This window comes from Octopus bimaculoides, chromosome 10, assembly GCF_046866305.1.
Source record: "Octopus bimaculoides isolate indiv1 chromosome 10, ASM4686630v1, whole genome shotgun sequence".
In the NCBI taxonomy this organism is placed as follows: Eukaryota; Metazoa; Mollusca; class Cephalopoda; order Octopoda; family Octopodidae; genus Octopus; species Octopus bimaculoides.
In genome coordinates, this window is record NC_142937.1 from 49,705,779 (window position 1) to 49,727,575 (window position 21,797).

The following is a 21,797-nucleotide window of genomic DNA, read 5'->3' on the forward strand; positions in this document are numbered from 1 at the left end:
GCCTGACTGGCCTTCGTAGGATTTTCGAGCGAGATCGTTGCCAGTGCCCCTGGACTGGCTCTTGTGCGGGTGGCACATAAAATACACCATTTTGAGCGTGGCCATTGCCAGTACCGCCTGACTGGCCTTTGTGCGGGTGACACATAAAAGCACCCACTACACTCTCTGAGTGGTTGGCGTTAGGAAGGGCATCCAGCTGTAGAAACTCTGCCAAATTAGATTGGAGCCTGGTGTTGTCATCCGGTTTCAACAGTCCTCAGTCAAATCGTCCAACCCATGCTAGCATGGAAAGCGGACGTTAAATGATGATGATGATGATGATGATGATGATGATGATGATGATGATGATAGTGTTATTACTTGTATGCAACCTTAGCATTTAGCGCATGTCTTGCTTTTGTAAGTTGGTTCCCTGACGATGAATTTATGTGCATTTTCCAGCACCTCTTACTTCTTTGGAGTAGAGTGCACCTAAATTTTGCAACATGTAGGAATTAAAGGAACTTATTGATTATACGTGTTTTGCTCCATTTATTATTCTTTATATATATATATATAAGAGTTTAAGGAATGGAGAAAACGCATGTTATAAGTATATATATGTGTGTATATGTGTACATATCTACGTATATGTATGCGTGTGTTTACGTATGTATACATGTATGTATATGTATATGCGTATCTGTTTATTTTATTAGGTAATAGGCGTAGATGTATAGCTATGTGTATGTGTATGAGTCTATTTCTATTTATACATGTGTGTATATATAAATAGATACATATGTGTATATGGGGACATGCACACATATGTGTATATTTTTATATGCGTGGGTACGTATGTGCTTATGTATAAATGTGGACGTATGAGTGTATATATATGTGTGTGTGTATATATATATATATATATATATATATATATATATATATATATATATGCGGGTGCACATATGTATGTATGTGTATGTATATATATATATATATATATATATATATATGTGTGTGTGTGTGTATCAATATGCATGTATGTGTGTGTTTGTGTATATGTATTTATGTATGCATGTACATTCTCACACATTTATAGGTATGTGTTGTCCAAACCACTATCCGGCAGCGTCCAATTCGCTAACGGTTTTTTTCAAATGAAACAAGTCATAACCTTATCCATCTATTGTTTTCATAATCGGTCATAATGTCTTACATTTAAGATGATTCCCATGCTTTCCCTGATGAGAAGGTTACAATTTTAATATCAAAGATCCCTATGGATCACACAGGTTGTAATCCTTTGAAACATATGTAGGAATAAAGTATGCAATTATAACATGCGTTTTCTCCATTCCTTAAATTCTTAAATATACTCAAATACCCAAAATTTCAAGTTGTTCCTGCTATAGTAGAAGACACCCACCTCAGGTGTTGTACAGTGCTATGAGACCCAAAGCCATATGGTTGAGAAGCAAACTTAACCGTACACTCATGCCTGCATGCACATACATACATACATACGTACATAGACAGACAGACAGACAACAGAATCATCATTAATTTTTATCCATTGTTCCATACTTGCACATATTGGATGGGGCCCTCTCCTGTATATTGTCTTGCCACTCATTGCAGTGCTTTGTCATCTTCTTTGTGAAGGTCAGCAAACTTTACTACTTTCCCAAGTCTTTTTCTCCTGTACATTACTTCCACTTGAAGTACTTGGCATTTCTTTACCAAAATTTTTGTCCTCTTTGTACATTGCATGTCCATACCAGCTATTTTCTTTCAAACACACTATATCTGATTCTGCTTAAACCCAGCTTTTCAACTCTTTTGTACTTTGTCATTCATACACACTAACATACACATCCAGGGGGAAGACTCTCCTCATTTCTTCCCCACTTTTACACAGCTTCCATATTCAATACCCATATCAGTTTCACTACAAAGCAACATTGCACTTTGTACACAAGCATTATTGTATGACCTGTCTTTCAGTCAGAGAGAATCTATTTGTTACTCATTCTTATTCTGGCAAATATATACTTTCAGAACATCCTCCTCTATTTCCAGGGAGTCTTCAGCTGTGTGAAAGAATTTACTTTGTGTATGCTCTTGCTGATAATTACTCTTGCACATCTGAAGTCCTTTTCTGAGCTTGCTTGTGATACACTCATAGTTTATATTGGATACATAATACTAAATTCTTACCTGTTCCTTTTATATATACCAAGCATAGCCACTTCTCATATTTTTTCTTTTCCTTTTTTGGTTGTTGCTTGTTTGCCTTTCTCTTGCTAATTAAAACATTTGTCTTTGCTATGCATACTTTAAGAGCTCTCTGTTCCAAATCTTGCTTCCACATTTCAAATTTCTTCACTAATTCTTCAACAGATTCAGCGATGAAAATTATACACATAACTTCAGGTAAATATGTTATATCCACACACATGAAATAATGTATGTAAACAAGTATGAGTGTGTGGGTCACACTTTATATAATTCAAGTAAAGAAAACAAAAAAGATTTCATATTATCATATAATTTTAACCTTTTGTGATTATATTTCTGATGAAATAAGACTTTAAATTAATCTTGGGAAAATTTGGAAAGATTTTCAAGTGCTTAGTAAAATAATGAACTTTTCTCATTATCAAACTCATACTTGGAACATAACATAACGTGAAAGGTTACTTATAAAAATGAACAGTTTAAAATGAGGTGTTGTGTATCATAGATCCAGTAGTGGTCTTCTGCAAATTGGTATTACAATGGTTAAAAGCAATTTCATTACTGGCAACATATCAAAATATCTTTTTTCTATCAAGTCAGTTTTATCCCCTTTAAAATATTTTGGTTTTCACATTTTCTAGTTTGAAGTTTTCTAACAGAAATATCTAAAGCAGTAATAATTCAATTAGTTCAATTTTACAAAATGCTGTTACCATAGTCTCTCTCTCTCTCTCTCTCTCTTTATATGCGTGTGCATGCACACGCATATACACTGGGTAAGAGTGCATCAAAAGGCATATCATACAAACATATTAGATCCCGTACCTAAAATCCAACATCAAATAATGGAAGACATAACCAAAATGAACAAGAGTTGCTATAGGAAACACACCCATTGAGAGTGCAGGTGTGTATATGTGCGTGTGTGTATATATATATATATATATATACATACATACATACACACACACACATCTCATGTGATTTCTAGTTCAGTCCCTCTACACACCACATTGGGTATAAGTCTTCTACAATAACTCTACATCAACCTATGCCTTGTAAGTAAATTTGGTAGATGGAAACTGTACAAAGCTTGTCTGTGAATGTTTACATTCTATCATGAACTGTACTACACACAGTGATACCTGCTGACTTTGCTCCTTGTCAACAAATCGTCTGATAGCTCTGAACTTTTGAAACTCCCTTGCTTGAAAAACAGGTTATGGTTGTAATGACTGCGTGACCAAAAGAGGTGACGAGGAATGGTTCCTTTAGTACATCGCACGGTCAGAACAAATAAAAATATGAAAAGAGGATAAATGAGTATAAGTGCCAGAAGGAAAAGAGAGACACAACCGGTAGAAGGTTTAAGAGAAGATTTTATTGATATGTCAACATGTATGTCTGTGTGTGTGAGTGCGACATAATAAACACAATAATAGACAGGCTGTCATGTAAATAAAGTGTATATGTACAAACATAGATGTATGTGTGTGCGAGAAATACAGAGCATAGAAAAGAGTCTATAAGGACGTTGAGAGAAAGTCCAGACACAAGGATGGGAAATACCAGTTCGTATTCAAGGTACACAGTGGTTGAGGTGCTGTAACAAGAAGTTGTAGTAGCAATGCAGAGCTGGGAAGAGGCACATGTCGTGAGAAGTTGAGGCTTCAATGCTGCTGCCGGTTACTTGTTACAGGAGGTTGTCGCAGGTTGTAATCGCTGTTATCCATAGTGAAGTAATTCACAGTGTTGAGATAGAACCTGTGCGAATGCTGTTGGTGGTGTGTACATAGAGAAGTTGGTGTAGAAGCTAAGAAGCTGGAGGTGACGAAGATGGAGGTCCTGAATGCTGGACGAAGTGTTGACGAGTCTCCATGTGCCGCTGTGTCGTCGTTAGAACTAGCTGTGTGTTCTGTGGTCAGTGGCTAGATCTCAGAAAGTCTAGAGCCAAGAAGACTGACAAACGGGACGGTGAAAGCTGGCTATTTATAACATCCTGTCGGCTCAAACTGGGGTTCAGAAAGACTGTCCCACGTGACCTTATCTGAAGGTTGCAATTGGTTGAGTTGCATCTTGGCAAAAATGCGCCAATACCAACCAATCAGAGTGATGGACACAACAGGGTCCAAAAGTGTGGCCGAAGGCTAGCTGTTATCCACTACGTCCAAATCCATGTATATATAACAGAGAGAGAAGTATGCTACATGGTTAATAACAGGTAGGACATCCAGAAGTAAAACAGTGCTTCAACAACATGCATTCATCTTCTTCATGCTAGCATAGAAAAACGGGCATAGAACAACTGAATATACATCTCAAAAAGTATTAAAAAGTTCCTGGACTAGTTCTGTAGCATGCCAACAGATGGCAGCAGATGGCTGCATGCATAGTGAGAGCTAGCAGTGACCTTCATGAAGCAGTGTGCCAAGTGACATTGCTGTGCTTACCTTGCAAGTTGTGAAATTTGTGTCTTTGTGATCATGTATGCTAGTTTGCAATTTTTGTCATGGACAGGAAGTTGAAACAAAAAGCCAATGTGGAATTTTGCATTAAATTTGGGAAGCCTACTAAAGAGACTTTGAGCATGCTTTGGCAAGCTTATGGCAATGAGGCAAAAGGTCATATATAATGTTTCAATTGACACGGGTGCACGATAAAACTGTAGCTCACTCAAGAGCATGCTCGTTGTTTTTTCAACATCCACAGTATTGTGCATTGAGAATTCATCGGTGATGTTTTGAAGCATTTGAGAGAGGACAGCCAGCAAAAGCAATCAGATCTGCGAAGTGCAAAAAATTGGATTCTCAGGATGACAATGCACCCTGTCACTGAGCTCTCCCCACTCATCAGTTTCTCACCAAAAACAACATGGTGTCACTTCTGCACCCACCCTATTCACCAAATTTAGCACCTGTGGACCTTCATCTCTTCCCCAAGATGCAAACTTCACCGTTTTAAAACTGTTGTCGAGATCAAGAACAAATTGCAGAAAGTCTTTGACTTGCTTATGGAAAATGAATTCTTGGCTGGATTCCAAAAGTGACAGGAATGTTGGAACCAGTGTATTGCTGCACTCCAGGACAGAAGCCATGGGGAGTTGTCCACATTTTTGGAAATTTATACTTCAAAATTAGAAAATCTAGCTATCAAGTGAAGGAAGATAACTTGCCTGGCCATAATTTTTTAAGAGGAACATTTCTTGAACTATCACTGGCGTTATGTTTTACAAAAACATTCTTTGCAGAGAACAGTTATCATTTAGAGAAACTGAAGATATGTCTAGTTCACGCTAGATATAAAAACCAATGTTTTTTTTCCCTAAAACTGTTGCTTTACACATACATATATATATATATATATATATATATATGGCAAAGGAAAGACAGAAGATAGAATATACGAGAATTTATTATTAATCATGACAATTGTTTTGATACATATAGCATTGATCCCTCATGAGTGGGACACTCAACAACTGATTCATGAGTATCTGGCGGTGCAGATGTACTCATCTGGTGATAAATAGACAGAACTCATTAAAATAACAGTTCCACAATGTAACTTCTCATTTAGTAGAACAAAAAGCAGCCAGACGGAGGAAATATTTTCATTTACATAGAAGATCAAAAATAAAATCACAGATGGAAAAAAGAGAAATGAACACGTAATACAGTGAGAAAAGGATTTTTTAAAAATATATATATATAGATATAAAATGGATGGATGGATGGATGGATGGAAAGACAGACAGACAGACAGACAGACAGACAGACAGACAGACAGACAGACAGACAGATAGATACATGAAGGATGACTCTAATATCATGATCATGATGATGATGATATCAGGGTCATACTTCATGCATCTGAAGTTGACTAGGTTATCAGCTTTACACTTTGTGGGTCCTGAGGTGAGTTATTAAGCCATTTTGGCATGTAATAACAGAGTCAGGACTCAGTAGAACTCTTGCTTTCTTTGCAGCCCTCATCTCTTTAGCTTCTCTGATTATATCTGATTTAGAGTACTGTGCTCCAGAGTACTCAGCACTATGTCACAATGAGCTATCTTGAGCAAGATGTTCCCAAATACACACACACACACACATATAGATATTTCATTTTTTTTCATTTTATCCAGTTTCAGCTCATGATCTGTGGCCATGCTGGGGCACCGCCATTTAAAAAAATATGGAACGCTTCACGAATTTGCGTGTCATCCTTGCGCAGGGGCCATGCTAATCTTCTCTGTATCATTCCAATTTGAGAATATGTACCGCCGTAGCTAGTATATAGATATATAATGTATATAATGTCATCAAATGTTTGGACAATGTAAATCTAAATAATTTTAACCTAAACAATATAAAATTAAACAGTTTTTCTTTTGGCTTTTGTTTATGTATTCTATTTCTTTTTCTTCTTTTCAATCAACAAATAAAATAAGATAACATAACATGAAGGTAAAAATGACACCTTTTGACTACACAAAAGTATGGTAATTATCACTGATACCCCAAACTTTACAATCAGTACAATGTAGGATACTCAGACAGCAGAAAGACAGAGTTCACTGTTGATATTTAATCTCAAGACTATGAGATGGCAAATTAAGATATTGTAATGATGTTTCCTTTCATAAAAGAAGCTCTCTCTCCCTCTCTCTCTCTCTCTCTCTCTCTCTCTCTCTCTCACACACACACTGAAGCTGATCTGGAATACAGGAGGCATGTCACTGAAGAAGTGATGATTAGCAACAAAAGGACTTTTACAAACAACTGATTGATAGATTAACCAAATGATGAATGAAACAATTGATAAGTCTGTTGACTAAATAGCTATCCAATTCATGAATAATAAAGAAGTGAAATTGAACCAGTGTGTGTGTTTATTATTGGCATAATGACCCTACCAAGATACAACAAAATCTGTTTCAGCTCACTAGTTCACATCAAGAATCTTGCAAACCAAATACAAAAGCAATATATGTGTATATATATATATAAAGCAATTAAGAGTATGAAGACCGGGAAAGCCCCCGGCCCATCAGGAATCACTGCAGAGATGCTCAAAATATCTGGCAGTGTTGGCTATAGCCTAGTCACCCGTATTACGAACCAGGTGATACACGAAAGAGTCATACCCAATGACTGGTGTAGCAGCATCATAGTCAACTGCTACAAAGGTAAAGGTGACGCTTTAGATACAAATAATCACAGAGGCATCAAGCTGTTAGATCAGGTTATGAAAGTTAGAGAGAGGGTCATAGCCCAACTAATTAGGGAGCGAATCAATTTAGATGAGATGCAGTTTGGGTTCGTGCCAGGTAAAAGCACTACTGATGCCTTATTTCTAGTGAGACAGTTGCAGGAGAAATACCTAGCTAAGGATAAACCTCTGTACCTGGCTTTCGTTGACATGGAGAAAGCCTTTGACAGGGTCCCCAGATCCCTTATCTGGTGGTCAATGAGGAAACTTGGGATAGAAGAATGGTTAGTGAGAGCTGTGCGAGCCATGTACAGAGATGCTGCCAGTAAGGTGAGGGTTGGAAATGAGTACAGCAATGAATTCCGGGTAGAGGTAGGGGTGCACCAAGGTTCCGTCCTCAGTCCCCTCTTATTTATCATAGTCCTCCAGGCAATCACAGAGGAGTTCAAGACAGGTTGCCCCTGGGAGCTCCTCTATGCTGAGGACCTTGCCCTAATTGCGGAGTCACTATCAGAACTAGAGGAGAAGTTTCAGGTGTGGAAGCAAGGTCTAGAACTGAAGGGTCTTAGAGTCAACCTAGCTAAAACCAAAATCCTAATAAGTAGGAAGGTAGATAAAACACAAATCCCTTCAGGTAGATGGCCCTGCTCAGTATGTAGAAAAGGAGTAGGTAGTAACTCTATAAGATGTACCCGGTGCAAGCTATGGACACATAAGAGGTGCAGCAACATCAAAGGCAGGTTAACTAGCAAGTTAGTTTTTGTTTGTGGCAGATGTTCAGGTGCAATAAAGACTGTAAACAAACAGGAAACAACTTCTATCTCATTCCAGGGTGAAAAACTAGAGGTAGTCGATAGCTTCCGCTATCTGGGCGACCAAGTTAGTAGTGGGGGTGGGTGCACTGAAAGTGTAGCTGCTAGAATAAGAATAGCCTGGGCAAAGTTTAGAGAGCTCTTACCCCTGCTGGCGACAAAGGGACTCTCACTCAGAGTAAAAGGCAGACTGTATGACGCATGCGTACGAACAGCCATGCTACATGGCAGTGAAACATGGGCTGTAACTGCTGAGGACATACGTAAGCTCGCAAGGAATGAAGCCAGTATTCTCCGTTGGATGTGTAATGTCAATGTGAATACCCGTCAGAGTGTAAGTATCTTGAGAGAAAAGCTGAACATTAGAAGCATCAGTTGTGGCGTGCAAGAGAGACGATTGCGCTGGTATGGACATGTGGTGAGAATGGATGAGGATAGCTGCGTGAAAAAGTGCCACACCCTAACAGTTGAGGGAACCCGTGGAAGAGGTAGGCCCAGGAAGACCTGAGCTGAGGTGGTGAGGCAAGACCTTCGTACATTGGGCCTCACCGAGGCGATGACTACTGACCGAGACCTTTGGAAATGTGCTGTGCGTGAGAAGACCCGGCAAGCCAAGTAAGATCGTTGCCAGTGCCCCTGGACTGGTTCTTGTGCGGGTGGCACATGAGATGCACCATTTTGAGCATGGCCGTTGCCAGTACCGCCTGACTGGCTCCCGTAGGATTTTCGAGCGAGATCGTTGCCAGTGCCCCTGGACTGGCTTGTGCAGGTGGCACATAAAAGACACCATTTCGAGCGTGGCCGTTTTCGTGCGGGTGACACGTAAAAGCACCCACTACACTCTCTGAGTGGTTGGCGTTAGGAAGGGCATCTAGCTGTAGAAACTCTGCCAAATTAGACTGGAGCCTGGTGTTGCCATCCGGTTTCACCAGTCCTCAGTCAAATCGTCCAACCCATGCTAGCATGGAAAGCGGACGTTAAACGATGATGATGATGATGATGATGATGATGATATATATATATATATATATATATATATAAATGGAACAAAAACGCAATAGAGGGCATTCAAACGTTGGGACAGATAGACGATACAAAGGCGGACAAGTTAAACAACAATTAGAAGGACAGGCAAAAAAAGACAGGTCATTCTTGGCTTTCTTTCATCAGTCAAATCCCAGAAGTCACGACCATTTCGAGCAGTTACACTTGAGATGGTTCAATCTGGTTGCCCCCAAAAAAGTCTAAGGTAAGAGCATTAGACTCCTTTGTAAGAAAGCTAGCAAATGTGTACAGCAACAAAGATAAAAAACAAAAAAACAAAAAAAAATCGGAGAACATGGTACACAATTACAAATACAAACAAGAAATAACAACAGGCATCTTTTGACCAAGAACGAATCAAATTGAACTGGCGTGTATGAAGTGAAAACCTAAAGGCAGGAACATGAAGTGAAAACCTAAAGGCAGGAACAAGAAAGAAAGATCATGGCCTGCCAGACACTGGTCATGTGAAAGGAGGAGAGATGGGTAGGGGACAGCGGGATTGAAGGATTAGAAAAAAATCAGAGACAAAGAGAAAGGTACAGGGGAGATAAATGAGTTGGGAAATAGTGGAAGTTAAAGAAAGAGAGGGCCAAGAAATGTGATAGAGGGGGAGCGAGAAAAGGAAGGAAAATGAGAGGGAGTATAAAAGATAGAGTAAGAGTCGTACAGAATTTAGATACATACCTTCTATAAGGTGAGCATAAGGGTGTACATATACCGCTATATATATATATAAATGGAACAAAAATGCAATAGAGGGCATTAAAACGTTCAAACAGATAGACGATACAAAGGTAGACAAGTTAAACAACAATTAGAAAGACAGGCAAAAACAGATGGGTCATTCTTAGCTTTCTATGCATGTGCGTGTGTGTGTGTGTGTGTGTGTGTGTTGATGCAAACAGGAAAACTAGAACTCAAACTATAAGTATATATACGAGCTGTGGGTTTATATAGCCGGTAAGAATTCTCACCAGCTATATAAACCCACAGCTCGTCAACCTGTAACTAGTTTGATAAGTGCCAATGCATGAAACTCTCAGCCCTTGAGTCATTCTATTGCTTCTGCTAAATATATAACTAATGTATAAACATTAAAAACATATTCATAGTTTATTAAGAGGACAATTAATAACACATCATTAAACTACAAAGCATTCATACAATAGAGTAACTCTGGAAACAACCTTGCATGTTTATAGAGAATTACCTAATAATGGTTGAGAGCAGCATATTTAGAATAAAAAGCAGATAAGGGTAACACAATACTTTTTACTTAATTACATAATTATGTAAATACTGATGCTTTATACCATAAAGCAGCTGTACAAGACAATTAAGTGATGAACTATAAGTGAAATTTATGCTTTTCTGCTTTATATTCTAAACAGTGTGTGCATGTAGTCAATAGCATACAGGAGGTGAAGTGATTTTGACCAAGAAAAGAAATCATTCGTCATCTCTAAATGCTAATAGTTTATCAGCTACTTTTACAATTGACACATGATATAAAATTACCAGCTTGGTATTTAACTTTTGTACCAGATTACTGACATGATATAGTTTTAAAAAATTATATCAGATTATCCAGCAGGCCTTGCTCAGTGTCTACAAGCAAAGCACATTACATAGACTATATCCATTTGACCCACATGACATACAGAGTAGTAATCTTTCACAACAGAAGGCTTGAAGCTAAGCTAACTTGAAATAGAAATAACTTTATCCAGGAGCACAAACATTTATTTTTTTTTACTTTTGAGATTTATACAGCCCATGGAAACTTAATAATGGATAAGAAAAATATAAAATCTGATAGTATAGAATACATTGTTTCTGGTGTCTTGTGGATAAAACTAACCTTAATGAGCTCTTTGGTAGATTAGTTAAATTTATTGTTTCAACAATATTTCTGATCTGGCATTCAGAAATATAGTTGGAAGCTCAGACTGTTTGGCCATGTAGCTCAATTTTCTGAGTTAGACCCTACTTACCTTGTTCACTTCATTGAGAATCCAGCTAAGCTGACGGCTTGTGTTGGTCAACCACATGCTACATGGTCATGACAGATGAAGAAGTTTCTCATGGAGATGGGGACTGACTGGAACCCAGCTCAAAAGCTCACCTGGGAGAACCTGGAAGCATACCAACAAATAACACACTACAATAGCACATTCCTCCACACCTAACCTGAAATATATTTCTTCTTTACTTGGCATTAATGAAGGTTACATAAAGAATTAATTATTGAGTTTATCAGTATTTTTGTAAGTGTACAACACTTCAGTACAAATGCTGCCTTACCACACATTTCAAAAATCAAGTGGGATCTGATATTATATCTGGACACAAGATAATTCTTTATTCAATTTACAAACTTTTTCTTTTCTCTTACTGAAATGAAACTGAATAAAAAATGTAATACACTTCCCAAAATAATAAACAATATGTTTTAAAAAATTGTTTTATTTAAACTCTTCTTTATAATCATTAAAAATAAAGATGAAGTAAATTTGTAACAACCAAAAGCAAACAAAAAAAAAGCAAAAAAATATGATTCAAACTGTTATAATTTTTTACTGCAAAGGCATATTTTTTTTCTTATATAGTGTACTCAATAATGCTAACCTTTTTGAACCTGTAACTAAGATTACTTTAAACAGTCTGTATAGTAATCTTGTTGATGGGAAAATCTGTTATGGTGCACAGGTGACACTATATAATTGTGTTACTTTATATAATTATTTTTACTGCAACATCTTATTAATGAAATACTGCAAAACTGGACAAACATGAAGTAATAAACATAAAGGAGAAAAATATTTCGATATCTTTATACATTAACAAATGCTTTTTTGATTTACAAGAAAATAGTTTATGCTCTTTTTAGTAGATAGTAACAATATAATAAAATTACTTTCAAAAAAGAAAAAAATTAACAAAAATTTTAAACAGAAAATGTCTGAACAATGTTTATTATTAATAAAAATCAGAAAAAAAACTGTTTTTGTATAACAATGAAATTAAGTAAAAACATATAAGTGATATCACAGTGAAAATTGTGTGATGAAATGAGAAATTCTTTCAAAACACTTCCTCAAAGTTATATATATATATATATATATATATATATATATATAGGTGAGAAAGTTGGTATGTGAAAGCACATGGTTGGATGTATAAAAGATAATAAGAGTGAAAAAGCAACAGAAGGCTTGTGTTACATGGTTAAAGTATATATTTAAATTATGTCAGAAAAATGTTAGAAAAATGTTAGAAAATCTTTTTGGTATATAAACATTGTAAACCATGTAACACAAGCCTTCTGTAGTTTTTTCACTCTTATTATCTTTTATATATATATATATATATATATATATATATATATATATATATATATAAATATATATATATATATATATATATATATATATACATATATATATATATATATCATCATCATCATCATCATCATCGTTTAACGTCTGTTTTCCATGCTAGCATGGGTTGGATGGTTTGACCGAAGTCTGGAGAGCCTGTGGCTGCACCAGGCTCCAATCTGATCTGGCAACATTTCTACAGTTGGATGCCCTTCCTTATGCTAACCAGTCTAAGAGTGTAGTGGGTGCTTTTTCATGTGCTATCAGCACAGGAGCCAGTCAGCCGGGCCTAGCATCAATCACGTCCAGATAGTGCTTTTTGCATGCCACCAAGTTACTGGCATCAGCCATGTTTGGATAGTGCTTTTTATGTGCCACCGGCATGGGAGCCAGTCAGGGGACACTGGCATTGACCACATTCAGAAGATGCATTTTACATGCTGCCAGAATGGGAGCCAGTCAGGGGGCACTGCCCACAGCTGCGATTTTAGTTTTACTTGACTCAACAGGTCTTCTCAAGCATATCCTATGACCCAACGTATCAAGGGTACTCTTAAATAGGCCAGACATGCAACACTGGCATCAGCCGTGGCTGCAATCTCACTTTAGTTGCTGGGTCTTCTCAATCATAGCATATCTCCAAAGGTCTCGGTCTCCTGTCATTGCCTCTGTGAGACCCTATGTTCAAAAGTCATGCTTCACCATCTCATCTCATGTCTTCCTGGGTCTACCTCTTCCACAGTTTCATACAGCTGTCCTCATCCATACATAACACATGACCATAGCAACCCAGTTGTCTCTCTTACACACCACATTTGATGCTTCTTAAGTCCAACTTTTCTCTCAGGGTGCTTACACTCTGTCATGTATGCACACTGTCATTACACATCTAGCAGATCAGACTAGCTTCATTTCTTTCAAGCCTATGCATGTCCTTAGCAGTCACAGCCTATGCATGTCCTTAGCAGTCACAGCCTATGTTTCACTGCCATGTAGCATGGCAGTTCACACACATGTATCATACAGTCTACTTTTCACTCTGAGCGAGAGGCCCTTAGTTGCCAGCAGAGGTAGGAGCTCCCTGAACTTTGCTCAGGCTATTCTTACTCTAGCCGCTACACACTAGAGCAACCACCCCCACTACAGACTTGGTTGCCTAGGTAGCAGAAGCTATTAACTACTAGTTTTCCCCACTGGCATGTGATGGAATCTGTTTTCTGTACATCTTCATTGTTTACTGCCCCTGTGCATCTGCTACACACAAAAACTATCTTCCCTTTTATGTGTCCATAACTTACACTGGGTACATCATATGGAGTTTCTACCCACGCCTTTTCTACAGATTGAGCAGGGCCATCTACCTGAAGGGGTTTGTGATTTGTCAGCCTTCCTAATTACTAAGACTTTAGTTTTTGCTAGGTTAACTCTAAGGCCCTTCGATTCTAGACCTTGCTTCCACACCCTAAACTTCATTCCTAGTTCTGGCAGCAACTCAGCTATTAGAGCAAGGTCATCAACATAGAGGAGCTCCCTGGAGCAGCCTGTCTTGAATTCCTCTGTTATTGCCTGGAAGACTATAATGAATAAGAGAGGTTGAGGACTGATCTGTGGTGACCCCTTACTTCTACCTGGAATTCTTCACTATACTTGTTGCCAACCCTAACCTTAATGACAGCTTCCCTGTACAGCTCTTACCAACCACTTGTCTATCCCCAATTTTTGCATTGACCACCAGATAAGGGATTGGGGGATCCTGTCAAAGGCTTTCTCCAAAGTCAAGTGACAAACTGGCAGAGTTGTTAGAGAATGCTTCACAGTATTTGTTCTGGTGCTTTGCTTTCTGAGTTCAAATCTTGCCGTACAAATCCAAGATACTGTTTGGCGTGCTCTTCCATTGAAAGTCATTGGTTATATGAAAAACTGCAACTTGCATGCATAGACAGCTACACAAAATGAACCTTGTCCAGGCCTACATATACAGGTGCAGTTATATGGTCAACACCAACTGATAGAGGTCTTAAATATATAATGGAAATTATTATTACTTACTTTTCTTTGAAACGTTATCTTCCAGACAAATGAAAAATAAAAAGTAGAAAAAAACAACAAAAGTTAATTAAACGTGTATGGTAAAAAAATTAGATTGATGTTCAGTGAAAGTTTTAGATGGTAAAATAGGAGTGAAAATGAAGTTTTGAGCATGGCTCTTCTTTGGAAAGTAGAAATAGTCCAGAGAGGAGGAAAAGGTGGAAGGAGCTGACAGTCTGAGAAAAGCATGCATGCCATTACATAGCTGAAAAATAACTGAGAGGAAATTAGAAAGAGATAGAAAATGTGGTTTTTGAAGGCAGGAGAGGGCAAAAATGACTATTGTGTGTGAGTGTGTGTATAAGTGTGTGTTTATGGAATGTGTGTGTAAATGTTTTTTTGTGAGTGTGTGTGTGTGTGTGTGTGTGTGTGTGTGTGTGTGTGTGTGTGTGTGTGTGTGTGTGTGTGCAGGTGTAGGTTGTGAGGAGTGTATTTGCATATTAAAGAGTACTGTGTGGGATGGTAGTATATATGCATTTGTCTTTGTGTGAGTGGTGTGTGTATGAGAAAGGGAATCGAACAGGTTAGTAGCAGTAGTAAGATTTAGCAGTATACAGACATGGGATTGAGAGGCAGGGTGACAAGTAAGTGTGTAGGTGTTGCTTATATGTGTATATTAGAGTTCAAAACCGGTTTTATAAAACCGGTTTTATAAAACCGGTTTTATATTATGATCAGTAAAACCGAAACGGATTTGCCAAAAGCGATTTTAATGCTTGCTGTTTGTATTTTTTTTTTTTCGCAAAACATTTCTCCATTTTTTTTCTTTAGAAGAAATATCATTGAAACTAAACTAACTGAACTGTTGTCGGGTCACCTTTAGTTGAGAGTGCTGTCTTTTTCATTGAAACATATCGCAACATATCAATTCTCACCTTCTCTTCCCTTGAACCTTAGATCAGCACCTTGTCATTTCCTTCGCTAACCTCTGGCTGACACTCTGAATTTGGAGGTAACAGAGTTTATTTATAACAAGTCAAGGGGATGCTGTTAGTCTTCAGCTAGGTGATCTTTCCCGTTGAGCATATGTAATAATCAATTCCAGATTCATTTCAAGGAAGTAACACTAACTAAATTTTTTCTTAATTATTTTCATTAGCCCTAGCATGATAAAAAGAAAATCAACTGTTTGGAATTTTTTTCGATTGGAAAAACAAAGAGGAAGCTCAATGCAATAAGTGTGATAAGATCATGAAGTCTTCTGGAGGATCTACTGTGTCTCTGATATTGCACTTGAAGAAAATTCATCAAATCGACATAAATCAAGATGAAAACCAGCCTCCTGTGAAAATGACAAGAACAATGGAACACATTTTAACAAAGAAATCAATGGAAGAAGAAGTTTCAAAGTTAGCTGCTATGGATGGATTCTCTTTCAATTCAACCGCCAAAAGCGATTTTATACATAGTCAGAGAGGCAAATATGATAAATTACAACCAACATCTCCAAACGGAGTCAGGAATATGGTAATGAATTATTACATAACCAAGAAAGAAGAACTTATTCATTATTTTGAAAAAGAAGTAGCGCTGGGGATTCGCTACTCATTGACATTGGATGAATTCACATCAATTCAAAATAAATGATATATGAACATAAATGTTCATGGGAAAGACAATCATTGGTCGTTGGGTCTTATTGAGATCCATGGCTCCCTTAATAGCAGAACAGAGCAATTTGTGAGAGGACATCTTCGTGAATTTGGATTGGATTTGGATATACACATTGCTGGCTGTACGATGGATGGTGCTGCTTCTATGATGGTGAAATTCGGAAAAGAAATAAGACCCGATCACCAACAATGTCTCACACATTGCATACATCTGTCTGTGATGGACATTCTCTAACAAAAAAATATTGAAAATATTGCCTCAACCAATGAGACTGATAAAAAAGTGAAGAGATCGCTAAAATAGATGATAGTGATGATGAAGCTGACATAAGCCAACAAGACATACTTTTTCAAACAGATTTGGCTCATGAAAATGATTGTTTTCCCCAGCTAAAACTTGAATTTAACAAAGTTTTAAATAAGGTAAGAAAAATTTCAAAACTTTTCCAAAAATCTCCTACAAAAAATGAAATTTTGCAAGATTTTGTATGAGCGAACTTTGATAACAGAGAATATAAACTTATACTGGATTGCAGAACTAGGTGGAATAGCACATTCCATATGATTGAGAGATTCTTTTAATTGAAAAGCTACATTCCAAATGCTCTATGAGCAGTACTTTCCACAGATGCCGTAGCTGACGAAGAATGAAAATCTCTCAATTTACTATATGAAATTCTGCATCCAGTAGAAATTATTTCGAAGGCTATTTGCACTGATGATATGGATTTACTGAAAGCGGAATATTCTATAGAATTTTTATTGAATAAACTTAATATCGTCGGCAACCCTTTGGCTCTAAATCTTCGTAAAAGACTTATGCATAGATATAATAAGAGAAGAAATGTCGAAACCTTGACTCCCTTGAGGTATTTACATAACCCAAGGAAGTTTAAAGGTGAATCAATTTCTGGACCTTTTATTTTTTTAAAGAAAAAACATTTAAGGAAGTATGTTGAACAAACATATAGGAGATTATTTCCTGAACATGATGCTGAGAACACAACAGAATTATACAAAGAAAATGAAATAGGAGGGAACCTAAAAACAAGTGTTACTGTTGTCCCATCTACTTACGAAGGTAATGAACTCATTCATGAATACACAAACGCAATGAAGAAAAAGAATGAAGAGCCCAAGATAGTAACAGATGGATTTGAAATCTCTAAAGAATTCGAATATTTTGAAGCAACTTCAAACAGAAGTGAAAAGCTCGAGAAACTTTATAGAGCATTGCTTACAACTAAAGCAACTAGTGTCCAGTCGGAAAGCACTTTTTCAATTACTGGACTTTTCAACACAAAAATTAGGACAAGTTTATCAGGTAAAACACTGAATGCATTGTGTTTTTTAAAAGATTATTTTCGAAGGAAAGTGAATCATCAAGCAAGTCAAGAAACTTGATTGATTCTCAAAAATACGACTTGGAAAAACGTTGCATTCTTGTTTAAATAAATACAGGGTCCGGCAAAATGATCTGACACATTTTTGGATTAAAAAAAAATTAAAAAAAGTAAAGAAACAAAAAAAAATTATTTATTTTTGAAAAGTACATATAATGCCATTTTGTTTCATTTGGTTTTAAAAATTAAATCAGTCAAATGGGAGCCGTCGTTGTCCACACACTATCGAAGGCGTTCATGAAAGTTGTCCATAACTCGGCGGATCATTTCATGAGGAATGGCAGCAATTTCTTGATGAATGTTGTTCAATAGATCGAGGGCGATTAATGTATACCTTTGACTTGAGGTATCCCCAGAGGAAAAAATCACAAGGATTTAAATCAGGTGATCAGGCGAGCCAACCGATGTCACCACGTAATGAGATTAAATGACCAGGAAACATCTCTCTCAAAATTCCCACCGCACGTCGAGAAGTGTGGGCTGTTGCCACATCTTGTTGAAACCAAACATTTTCCGTATCGTGGAGCATATTCAATTTAGGTCTGAGAAAATTCTCTAGCATCTCACAATATCGATCAGAGTTCACAGTCACTGTAACGTTGTCTTCTTCAAAGAAGTACGGACCCCATATACCGAATTCTGATACCGCACACCACACAGTCACCCGAGGAGAATGCAAAGGGCGTTCATGCAACTCACAAGGGTTGTTTTCAGCCCATTATCTGAAGTTTTGCTTATTCACTGTGGCACACAGATGAAAATGCGCCTCGTCACTGAACAACACAACAGATGCATTGGGGATATTTTGTTGCATTTCCAAACACAATGCTCTGCGAGTTTCAATATCTCTTTCGCTGAGTTCTTGTGACAATATCATTTTGTATGGATGCATTTGCAGATCATTGTTAAGAATTCTTCGCAAACTTCTATCGGAAAGCCTAAGAGCCGTGGCACGTTTAGATGCTGAATGCCGTGGAGACTGTTGAATTGAGGCTCTTACCACTGCCACATTTTCTGGAGTTCTGGCGGTGCGAGGTCGGCTGGTTGATTTTCGTTTCAATGCTGATCCACTGGCTCTGAAGTTACTAACCCATAACAAGATCGTGTTTCGAGCAGGTACGGGATCATGTCTACCAAGTCTGAAGTGCAAACGGAACGCTCGTTGTGTTGCAGTTACAGATTCGTTCTTAATAAATGTTTCCAGAATGAAAGCGTGGTGCTCACCAGTCCAATTCATGTTAGCAACTGAAATGAAACAAAATAACATTATTCGAAAACGAAATGAAAATAAAATGAAACGAAATGAAACAAAACAAAATGGCATTATATGTACCTTTCGAAAATGAAAAAAACTTTTTTGTAACTTTAATTTATTTGCCTTTTATTAAACCTACAAATGTGTCAGATCATTTTGCCGGACCCTGTATAATACCATTATTTTTTTGTTATTGTTTGTACATAGATACAGATATAGGCACCATCAACATATTTGTGGATATCAGTCAACCTGTTACTTTCTCTCTTTCTCTGTGTATGTATATAAACAAAATACAATATATGACAAACTTCTTCATTACAGCGACACAGCTCTAAATCTGCGAAAACCGGTTTTTAACCGGTTTTGAGAATTACTTATACTTAAACTCGGTTTTGGGAATTATTGGTTTTTTGCGAGCCCTAGTGTACATAGGTGTTTGTGTGTGCATATGAGTGTGTATGAATGCATGTGTATGGGTGTGTGTGAATATGTGCATGTATGTGTTTGCCTGTGTGCTTGCATATGAGTGTGTGTGTTGGTGTGGGTGAGGATCTTTTTGTACATGATAAAATATGGAAACGTGTGTGTGCAGTAGATATATGTGTTGTGTGGGGGTGGGATGTAAGTTATGTATATGGATGTGTGAGGAAGATACATAAAAAAAAGTTGGGCAGCAGAGGAAAGGAGAATGACAGGGAAAAGAAAGTCAGAAGCTGTTACAAAAGGAGGGGGTTGTTAAGTCCAAACAGTGTATGAGTTTGTAGTGTGAAAATGTACAGTTACTCTTCGCAAAGTCATTTAGTCGTGGTTCCCCCGGTGTAAACCAGGCTGTAGACAGTGAGGTGTTCAATGAAGTGGTTATTTGAGCAGAAGTGACGGGTAACTGGGGTAATTTTTTGTGGGGCAAATATCTCATAAATGTTCTGTAAATCTGTCAGCTAGATGACAACCAAGGCAATAGAGGATGTTAGAAAAGATACAAGAGAAAGAGTCCTGGATGTAAATAGTGTGTTGGAGGTGGTGTTCATGATGAACGAACAGACAGGTGTGGCAACAGGATCTGGAGCAAGAGAAGGATTCAGAATGAGGGGGAGAGGGGAGGGAACTATAGACCAATAGTACACATAGGTTACAGGCATGTTTGAAGGAGGGGTGAGGTGGGTTGGGGAAAAAAGGAAGAGTTGTTGGATCAAATAGGATAAGTCAGAAAGTGCATAGAATTTCCTGCTGAAGGTGTAGGGTGGAGGAGTGGGAAAAGAGGGGAAAGAGAATGTGGCTGGAGATGGATATGGGGAAGGAGAAAGGGCTGATGTGTGATCAGCTTGGTGGGCACAGGTAAAGTCAGCATGGACAAGGTCGGAACAGTATCTGCAACTACCAGACGAGTCAAGTATTGAGACTGAGTTTCAAAATCCTGGTTGTGGCTGCACAGATGGTGAAGACAAAGGAATTTGGAGTAGGGAATGACCGGTTTAGTGTGGGAGGAGAAAAAATCGAGGTAGAGATGGGAGTCAGTAGGTTTGAAGAGGGCGGAAGTGGTGAAAGAGTGATTGAGGGGATCAACAGAGAGAGAGAGAGATATTAACAGAGGTGTCAAAGATGACAGGAGTAAACTCAAGAGAAGGATGAAATGTAGAAACGAAAGAGATAAACTTAATGAGTTGTTCATGGAAAGAAGAGGCTGTGCCAATACAGTTGTCTATGTACTGACTGCATAGCTCTGGAATCAGTCTGGAGAACTGAGAGAAGATTTGGGCCTTGACATATCCAACAAATAAGTTGGCAAAGTTGGGACCCATTCTCAGTTTCATGCTGATCCCTATTGGTAGACCTCGCTCATGAATATGAAGTAGTTAAGGGTGAGAATGAGTACAGTGAGGTGGAGAAATGGAGATGTGCTGAGTTCAAGGACAGTGCAATAGTTGAGGAAGTACTGGAGGGCCAAGGGGCCATCATTGTGGGGAATAATGGTGCAGAAAAATTTAATGTCCATGAGAAAGAGGAGGCAAGCGGAGCCAGGAGAGAAGGAAAAGGAATTGCAAAGGCAAAAGGCATGGTTGGTATCTTGGATGTGAAATGGGAGGAAAGTGACTAAGAGATAAAGTATGAGGTCAAGGTATTTTGAAATGTGTTGCAGGCAGAAACGATGGAGCAGCCAGGTTTGTTGGGTTTATAGGTCTTGGGGAGGGAAAAGATGGTGGAAGTGTGGAGGGCATGAACAATAAAGTTGGTGGCAGTAGGTGGGAGGGCAGAAGACAAGACAAAGTCATGGATGGTGGACATGCACTACTAGTCAAAGGAGATTGAATCAAAGGGCAGGAGGTGATAGAATGCAAGGTTACAAAGCAGTCAGAATGCTTCCTCCATGTAAAGGTCAATGCTCTACATTGCAACAGCTCTAGCTTTGTCAGCTGATTTGATGACAATGTCATCATGGTGACAGAGGTGGCAGAGGACTGAAAATTTGATGTTCTTCCTAATGCCAACCACTCCAGGAGTGTGCGTGTGTGTGCGCGCGTGTGCGTGTGTGTTACCACTTGACAACCTATGTTTGTTTACATCCCTATAACTTAGTGGTTTAAGGGAAAGAAATCCAACAGGATAAGTACCAGACTTAAACTAAGTACTAGGGTCAATTTGATCAAAACAACCTTTCAAGACAGTACCCCTAGCACACCTGCAGTCCAGTCACTGAAACAATATATACCTATATATGAGGAGACCCCATTTGGTCATGAATGACCATGGGATTGCACCTAGAAAGTTAC

General features: G+C 38.0%; 2 protein-coding genes and 1 non-coding gene across 3 annotated transcripts in view; all 3 read right to left on the minus strand.

The window, feature by feature from the left end:
* Positions 1 to 6,405: 6,405 nt before the first annotated feature.
* On the minus strand, positions 6,406 to 6,512 carry LOC128248963 (U6 spliceosomal RNA). The gene has a single exon (XR_008265109.1). It is a non-coding gene; the product is annotated as a U6 spliceosomal RNA (small nuclear RNA).
* An 11,370-nt stretch (positions 6,513 to 17,882) lies between these two features.
* The window catches only part of LOC106880147 (uncharacterized), a 100,694-nt gene continuing 96,779 nt past the window's right edge, over positions 17,883 to 21,797 (minus strand). The window contains exon 9 of the mRNA XM_089358619.1: positions 17,883 to 19,016. Within this exon, the coding sequence (XP_089214745.1) occupies positions 19,010 to 19,016 (7 nt within the window). The 3' untranslated portion in view covers positions 17,883 to 19,009. The remainder of the gene's footprint in view (positions 19,017 to 21,797) is intronic.
* Positions 18,490 to 19,008, minus strand: LOC149133709 (uncharacterized). Its single transcript, XM_089358235.1, has one exon. The coding sequence runs from the start codon at positions 19,006 to 19,008 to the stop codon at positions 18,490 to 18,492; it is 519 nt and encodes a 172-aa protein (XP_089214361.1).